This window comes from Mytilus trossulus, chromosome 10 (assembly GCF_036588685.1).
Source record: "Mytilus trossulus isolate FHL-02 chromosome 10, PNRI_Mtr1.1.1.hap1, whole genome shotgun sequence".
Lineage (NCBI taxonomy): Eukaryota > Metazoa > Mollusca > Bivalvia > Mytilida > Mytilidae > Mytilus > Mytilus trossulus.
The window spans coordinates 32,714,192-32,723,357 of NC_086382.1; the positions used below are offsets into that span (position 1 = coordinate 32,714,192).

At 30.9% G+C, this 9,166-nt stretch overlaps 1 protein-coding gene across 1 annotated transcript in view; it reads left to right on the plus strand.

Annotated features, from left to right (window-relative positions):
• LOC134687832 (putative D-alanyl-D-alanine carboxypeptidase) overlaps positions 1–6,884 on the plus strand; it is a 20,416-nt gene extending 13,532 nt beyond the window's left edge. Inside the window, exons 4-6 of the mRNA XM_063548291.1 lie at positions 532–692; positions 3,739–3,905; positions 6,488–6,884. Of these exons, the coding sequence (XP_063404361.1) occupies positions 532–692; positions 3,739–3,905; positions 6,488–6,884 (725 nt within the window). The remainder of the gene's footprint in view (positions 1–531; positions 693–3,738; positions 3,906–6,487) is intronic.
• The last annotated feature ends 2,282 nt before the right edge of the window (positions 6,885–9,166 follow it).

Here is a 9,166-nt window from a genome sequence, read left to right on the forward strand (position 1 = left end):
TATAGTACTCATTTTGTACATAGTTATTGTACATAGTTTATTGTGATCATTTTGTGACATTCCAACGTTATGGCTACATGTATTCGATTTACAGACAATTAACTGTATTCCAAATTAAGGATTTATTTTCCTGCATCAAACTTCAAACCGTTTGTACCATTTAGTGTCAAGTAAAAGGAATACCTATAACTTTATTCTACCGAAAGGATTCATTTCTAGGAAAGAGGGAGGAATGTTAAGAATATGGTATTCAGTATACCAGCAGTTTATTCGGAACACTTGGCTTTATCGTTATCCATTTACACTACGACGTCATACAAAGGAATTCCGGGATTCCCCATGGATTATTGGGCAGTCATAATATAGTTGTTATCCAGATCGGACGTCCCCAGTTGACGAGCGGCCTAAAAGATAACCATTGACTCAAGCCTAGGATTGTGATATTATAGGTAATATAGTACATACACATAGCCCTATAAAATCATTACATTATTATTATTATAAAGTATTTAAACTTTGTTTAAACTTTTACTGGTAAAAGACATGCATATTCTAATCTTGGTTACTTGATCCTTGGTAGAGTGATACAAGAGGTGACTGGCATGCCATACATAAACTATATCCAGGAAATTTGTAGACCATTCAATGTACTACCAGGATATGCTAAACAGATTGATGCTTATTCTTTGGAGGCAAGTTCTTATGTTTTGTTTAATTTGTGTTTTTCTTTTGTAAGAATTAATTTGCTAAACTAATACACATTTTTAGGAGCCAACTGAAGCCTTGCTCAGTGTGCAGGATTTTTTGCTGTGTTGAAGAAACATTGGAGGTCATGAGCTGTTTTCTGCTCAGGTCAGGTCAGGTTATTGTCTATTTTACACATTCCCTCTACCTTCGTATCCTCAGTTTTATTTCTGTGATTTTCACCTGATAAATTCTTTACATAAACCTCATGTAAACTAGTTGAAGTTTACCTGAAAAATAACCCTTATTTTAAAGAAATAACATACAGTAAGCATAGCAGACGTGACCTTCCAGCATGATTATGTTTGTTTTATTTAGCTTTATAACTAGTCATTATTGTGATTATTTGTATTTGTTTTACAATGGTGTCGATTAAAATATGAATAAAGTTCAATAAACTCATCAAAGATATCTGAGACTAGTCATTTTGTACGCCAGATGGTTCAATCTATAAAAGACTCATCATATTTCTTATTTTATGGTATCTAATATTAAATGTTAGGTTGCAAATACTACAGTGTAGATTATAAACAGTTTTATAATGTACAATAAAATGGATTCATATAAAATATTAATACCTAATATTAACACGAATGGCCTGCATCTTATGCAGTTATTAGAATCAATTGCCTCTAAAAGATGAAAAGAATTTCATATTACATCTTATTTTTATTAAAATTATTATCAAGGGAAATTGTTATTAATATGATAGTCATAAACAAAAACCTTCAAGGACATTCTATGTGGGTCTGGATGAAAGGGTTCTTCAATATTGTATTCTAACACAACAACGTTTGTAACGTTCATTTTGATTGGATAACGTCACTTTTTTACATGGCATCAATTGTCTGGCATCAATTGAGAATTGATGCTATGGGACGTACGCGCAAGCGCAGAAGACATATGACAGATTTTAATTACATGTTTTAACATTCTTTTCTTTCAGTTTCATTAGAATGGAGATAACAATATTGTATTTTAAGCTACGACGGCATCAATTGGGGATTTGATGGTCTCAAATACCCATTTACTGTCTCCGCTAACGCGTCGCCAGTAAACTTAATTTGTGACCATCATATCCCCAATTGATGCCGTTGGAGCTTAAAATACAATACAGTTACAAATGTGTATCTCCTAATTCTTTATACTGTTATATATTTTTAGAAATTTTTCTCTATTCATTATATTGCTTGTCTATTTTCATCAATTCTTTAATTTTTGTCTAATATTCTATAATATTTTCTCCTTTATTCCCTATTCTGTAAACTTCATATGAGGACCCTCTTCTGTAGAATTATTTTACTGGTATATATGGTTATTATTTTAGATAAAAAGAAATATATTTATTGCTTGATCATTTTACTATTGATCCTCAATGTTCAATAATTACATTAGATGTATGTTTCATTATAATACGTTATTCTGATTGGCTAATTGCACATCACATGTTATTCCGTAAGCAGTTGCATGAGACAATAACATTTCATTCATGATGACACGAGGTCCTACAATAAAGTGCACAGGTGAATTTAAAAATTTAACTTCATGAAAATCGTGTTTTTATAATCCTAGCTAAAAAATGTAATTATAAGTATTGAATGCTTCTTTTTGTAACTTTATAGGGTTGTAAAAGCGTTGACCGTGCTTCATACAAAATGTACTTCGATCAACGCTTTACACCCCAATAAATTTACAAAAAGAAGCATTCAATTCTTAATTGATATTGATGTATTAAAAAAGGTAGAATAACTGTAATTTTAGATTGTAAAATACCAGTACACAATCTGTCAAGTTATTTGCTTAAATCCACAAATATTTATACAGATTGGCAATTAATATTTAAGACTGTTTGTTTAGATTAAGATTTGTGGCATTATTTAGACTGTTTTAACAAATTCTAAATATTTGTTTTTGTTTGTTTTAATTATTCAACTTAGTCATATATGGGGAGAAAACTCTTATTGTAATTTTTTTTACAATGGAATGATAGTAGAATTTTTCATTTTATTATTTTAGTAAATAAAACAAGTTCTGTGACACCAATTTTTTGCTTTCTCAATTAAAATTATAAAACCTTAACCTTCTCAAAAAATTATCTCATAGATTTCTTTTCATTCAGAAAAAAGTGTTTTTGTTCGGAATAATCTATGCATAACTGGGCATTTCTGTAGCTTGAAAAATATGTAATGCATAATTTTGATTATATGTTGCAAAATCTCCTTTTTTTTTATTAAGTATACAATACAATAAAATACAATACAATATTTTTATTTCCAAATTAAAGGGCCCATTAAGAGCATAACATTAATAACAAAATGACATAAATATTACAGAGTGATTAAAGAAACATAAAATAATATTTCAAATGAGGAAAGGGTCAGTGGTCAAGGGGAGATAATTTTGCTTTCTATTAGTATTTAACTAATTTTCTGATTTTCTAAGTATAAGAAAATTCTATCTTATCAAATATGTAGTAATCATCTAATTCTGAACACATTTTATGATTTATTGTGTGACAAACATTTTAGCATGACAAGAACACTGTGTTTAGCTGTTGTTAATATTCCAATCTTGAAAGGAAATTGTATACTGGAATATTGCTCATTATTCCACAAATATTGAATACTTTTTACAAAGGGACATAAATGAGATTGTTAGCGTACATTTTTGTGACTTTATATGCCAAGTGTTATATGTTAAATTAGATTGTCATTTGCAGATAAATAAATTTAAAGTTTTTTTACATTTTTGTGACTTTATATGCCAAGTGAAATATGTTTTAAATTATATTGTAATTTGCACATATTAAATTTAAAGTTTATTTAAATCTTTGTGACTTTATATGCCAAGTGAAATATGTTTTAAATTATATTGTAATTTGCAGATAAATAAATTGAAAGTTTATTTTCATTTTTGTGACTTTATATGCCAAGTGAAATATGTTTTAAATTATATTGTAATTTGTAGATAAATAAATTTAAAATTTATTTACAGGTTAAATATTTTAACAACCGTGAGAATATATTGGAGCCATCTGTGTTTGAAGAAGAAGGGTCTGTGCCAGCTCAGTATGGGGGATTCAAGATGGAGGGAACGGAATCCTATGGGGGTTTAGTTATGTCTGTTGTAGAACTATTGGCACTCTTTAATCAAATTAACAGGTATTGTGAAAGAATTACAAGCAAAATCGTCTTATCTTACTTTACATGTATTATATATACCACGCTATTTACGAGTTAACATATTTAAACGACGAATCCGCAGGATGAGTTCGTTTAAATATGTTAATGAGTAAGGCGTGGTGAATATGTTTTGTAACATCATTCAAAAGTGGCCTGGTGATATTTTATCCAATAAAAAAACAGTGAGAGTATCGTTCTAGCCCGCTGCGCGCACGAGAAAACCGATCCAGTTGGGAATGCGGCACATCAGACATGACAAAAGGTTTTTCTTTTTTAATTGTGCGACTCAGGCTCCTGTAAGGTACATATCATTTGAATTTTTGGGGTCTGGGAATTTATAGAACAAAATATTCCTGCTCTGATTTGTTATAAAAAAAAGATTTAAAAAAAAAGATTTTCCCCAACAAAATTGTATTACAACAAAATTGTATTGCATTTATTAACTAAATATAATCCGGCTCAGATATAAACAGCAGGCCCCCCCCCCCCCCTCGAAAAATTAAACGGTTGTTCCTAAAACTAAAAGCATGGACCAAATGCCTTCTCTGTTTTTCATGAAACACTGACCGAGTCGTTAGAGGTGTGTCTAAAAATTTCGTTGAAATTTATAAAGTCAGTGACGGAATTCCCAGAAAGTAGAAATCCTATTTGTAAAACAAACGAAATCCTTGTCTTCGTGCATTCACTAAACTGGCAATCACATGGAGATGTAACAAAGAGGCACACTTTAAATCCTGGTTTAACATAAGACTTAAACCATAGTCCAAGCTCCGCTTATCTATATAAGTTGCAAGAACAAAGTATGACATGATTCTTTTTCATGAAATAACATATCAATCTTTATATTAAACCATGGTTTTTCAAAAACCGAACTATTAAGCAGATTATCACGTAAAAATTTCAAAGGAAAAATGCCGTATTATGTTACAATCAATTTTACTCCATTATGTATACAGATATATTCATAATTCTATGTGTCCTGAACATGCATGAACTATTTGCTACTGGACTTTAAACAAGCAACGACCAAAATATTCATTATACCTTGTGATACTTTCAAATGATTGTAGCTGTCTTAACTCTCTAGATTTGCCTCAAACAGGCTCTAGAGTATTTCCTGTTTTTGAAGATTTTTTTCACTCAGTTAAAATTTAGAAAAGAGAAAATAATTTAAGTTTTAAAGCCTATAATAACTGTGTTATACCAAGACAAATCTCATCCGAGCAATCAAGGGATGTGATCGATGAGGATTATTATCTGAATAGCCGTAAGTCTTCAAGGGTTATTAATTTCCTTCCCTTGTAGTGTGGACCCTACCTTATGCAAGAAATATGTACTAATATAAGAATGTGGCAGAAGCACACTGGGTTATATATTACCAAGGACTGTCCCCAGGTTGTTTTTATTTAAATTAGTTCTTTTCAAAATAAAAAAAAACATGTGGCTACCTTGTTTAACACCCGTAAGGCTGGAGTCTATATGATACAGATAGAGGATATTAATTTTCAGTAATTTGGATATTTTATATAATAGTAAAAAAGTAACTGTGAGCTTTAGCCATCACTTGGCGTCCGTCGTTGTCCATCTGGTGTAAGCTATTTCAAACATCTTCTCTTAAACTACCGAACCAATTCCAACCAAACTTATGCTGAATGATCCTTAGGTTGTCTAGAAGTAAGTTTGTGTTTTATTTTCTGTTTCGTCAAAAAACATGGCCACCATTGCTAAAAATAGAACATAGGGGTAAAATGCAGTTTTTGGCTTATTTTTCAAAAACCAAAGCAGTTAGAGCAAATCTGACATGGGTAAAATGTGTTTATAAGGTTAAGTTCTATCAGCCCTGAAATTTTCATTTGAATCTTAAAACCCATTGTTGGGTTGCTGCCACAAAATTGGTCATTTTAAGGAAATTTTGCAGTTTTTGGTTATTATCTTGAAAAGTATCAATGATAAAGATAAGCTGTAAACAGCAATTATGTTCAGAAAAGTAAGATCTACAAATAAGTTCATATGAACAAAATTGTCAATTCACCCCTTAAAGAGTTATTACCCTTTAAGAACAATTTTACACAATTTGTTTATCATGTTTTCTAACTTTAAAAAATCTTCTCCTCTAAAACTACGGAACCAATTCCAACCAAATTTAAGCTGAATGATCCTTAGGGTATCTAGAATAAAGTTTGTGTTTAATTTTCTGTTTCGTCAAAAAATATTGGCCCCCATAGCTAAAAATAGAACATAGGGGTAAAATGCAGTTTTTGGCTTATATCTCAAAAACCAAAGCATTTAAAGCAAATCTGACATGGGATAAAAGTGTTTATTAAGTGAAGTTCTATCAGTCCTGAAATTTTTAGATGAATCTAACAACCCATTGTTGGGTTGCTGCCACTAAATTGGTAATTTTAAGGAAATTTGGCAGTTTTTGGTTATCATCTTCATGGTGAGTGATACAGGCTCTTGAGAGCCTCTTGTTTTTATTATTATTATTCAAACTTATAAAGGAGTCTATGTTCAAAATGTAAATCTGTTATATCAACATTGTTGTTAATATATTCTTGCAGTGATGATAGACCATTAGTTTCAGAAGAATCTTTCCGACTTATGATTGAAAGGCCAAGTTATGAGTGTGGAGACCAGTGGTATGGGTTAGGACTTGATGTTCAAAATAATGGACTAAGTTGGGGTCACACTGGGGCAATGGAAGGGACATCTACAACTGTCCATTGTCATAAATCTGGACTAAGCTGGGCCTTGTTTTTCAACACTTGGGCTAAAGACATGGACCTTGATGGGCTGATGAAGTATGGGCTGTCAAAAATTGTACATCTACCACTTTGGACCAAGTCTCTTTCAAATAATGAATTTGTGGTTTATTCAGAGGAGCAAATTGTTTATTTACTGTTACCCTTAGATACCTTGCAGAGTTGGATACAGTCATTCACAAATTTGTGGATATGACTGAATATAAAGGATCACTGTGTTAACGCTATCTGGATAAAATCAACGAGCAGACATCTTGTTTTTATCAACAAAAATATAGAAAATATTTATCATTTGGTCGAAAACTGTAATTTATGTAATGTATATATTTATATGTTGGAGTCATATTGTTATGAAAATGACATTTATTATATTATTGGATTAAGAGAAAGTCTTTATGAAGTACAGCAAGAGATTTGTTTAAACTTGGATGCTGCTGAACATCTTATAAGAATGAAAAAAATGAAAAATTGTGGCTTTACAATGAGAACTCAATCAGTTGCAGGGAAAGGTGACAATTTATTTGTTTCGTCTGTTTTTGACAAGGAAAATAAATCAAATTTTGTATCCTGGTTGCAGATAACCATGGAAAACTTTGTTTTTGAACTTGGCAAAAATTCCAGAAAAAAATTATCTCCTGCATATGTAAACTGTTTTTCTATTGGTGGAGATCCATTTGTTTCAGCCATTTGGATTCCTGGAAAGAAAAAGCAATATTTGCAAAGACATGATGTATCCATGTATGGATTTTTATATGAACTTCAAGAAAGTGTTAATAGTCAGGTGTATTTAGAAAAAGTATGCAGTTATTATAATGATGGTGTTTTGAATTTTCTTGCAGTTTGGTCACAATAAAGTTACAAACAATTTAATTGAAATTTGTTTCAAACCATAAAAGAAAATCATCATCTGCATGTTTCAAAGCTCATTTAACTCTTACGCACATTTGTTGTTCTGGCTTGTAAGCTTAATATATGCTTAAATTATAACTGGGAGTGTGATTGGGGTTGAACAAATTCATGTTAGTTTAAACAATATTTATTCAGATAAATTATCTTTTTTTTTAAACAAAACAATTTTTATTCAAATAAATTATCATGAGATTTATTCACATAATTATCATGCATAACAATATAATACACATGATGTTGCAATAAATAAACTTCTGCCTATTATAAGTCATAAACATGTTTCAAAAGTTATATTTTTTTAACAAAGGGAGACAATTCTTTGGTATGATAGACTTATTAACTGTCAATGCAAACTGTAAGGAAGAAACATTTCTGGATGCATGAAAGCATGATAGATTTTTATTTCATTACTACCTATTTTGTAGTTCCCTATTACCATATATGCACTTACACAATCAAAAATATTACCAGTTCTCACATAACACACAATTGTTTTTAAAAGACAACTGTAAAGAGGTACATATGTCTTGTGCCATTGCTTTGTAAAGGTATGGACTAAATATATAATAATATGAAGATGTGGTATGATTGTCAATGAGACACCTCTCCATCAGGAACCAAATTCATAAAAATAATTACTTATACGTCTTCATACGACCTTCAATAATGCGCAAAACCCATACTACATTGTAAATTATAAAAGGCCATAAAATGACAAATGTAAAACTATTCAAACGAGAAAACTATAATGGCCTGATTTATGCACTAAACAAAAATGTTACACAGCAACAAACAACAAGCACTGAATTACTTGTTCACTACTTGGGAGAGGCACATAAGTAATTTGGCTGAGTTTAACATTTTAGAGGTGGCCCAACACTCCCCATAACCTGGATAAAGGTTGTGCTATTGAAAATTGAACTGTTACTGTTATTTAAGAGTTTAATATACATAAAAAATTATCCCCCACATGAAAAAATTGAATCCACTGGCAACATTGACCCTCTTTCTTTATCCTTTAATGCTTTTGATCATCATGTGCTATTCTGTGTTTTCCAACAAAAACGGGAGATCATAACTCAAAATCATCTGGTAAAAAATTCCTAAAGTCTGAAAAAACGATTCCTGAGTAAACTTGAGTATAGGATGGGGGTCCTAATCAAAATACCCTGGCTGAGGAATAGTGTTGTATCATATTTTCCAACCTGTATTTTCATTACAGATATTATGGAACATAATGGAAAACTCCTCCCAAACCTGCATAAGATTTTAAGAAGTGTAATTTTTTAAATATTTTAAACACAACATCTGGATATTAAATAAGTATCTAGAATGAAAAACAGACAGATTTATAACACTTTGGCTGAAAACGTTATTTTGTTTCTGTTTCGTCCAAAAACATGGGCGTCATGGCTAAAAATTGAATATAGGGGTAAAATGCAGTTTTTGGCTTATATCTCAAAAACCAAAGCAGTTAGAGCAAATCTGACATGGGGTTAAAGTGTTTATAAGGTAACATTCTATCAGCCCTGAAATTTTCAGATGAATCTAATAACCCATTGTTGGGTT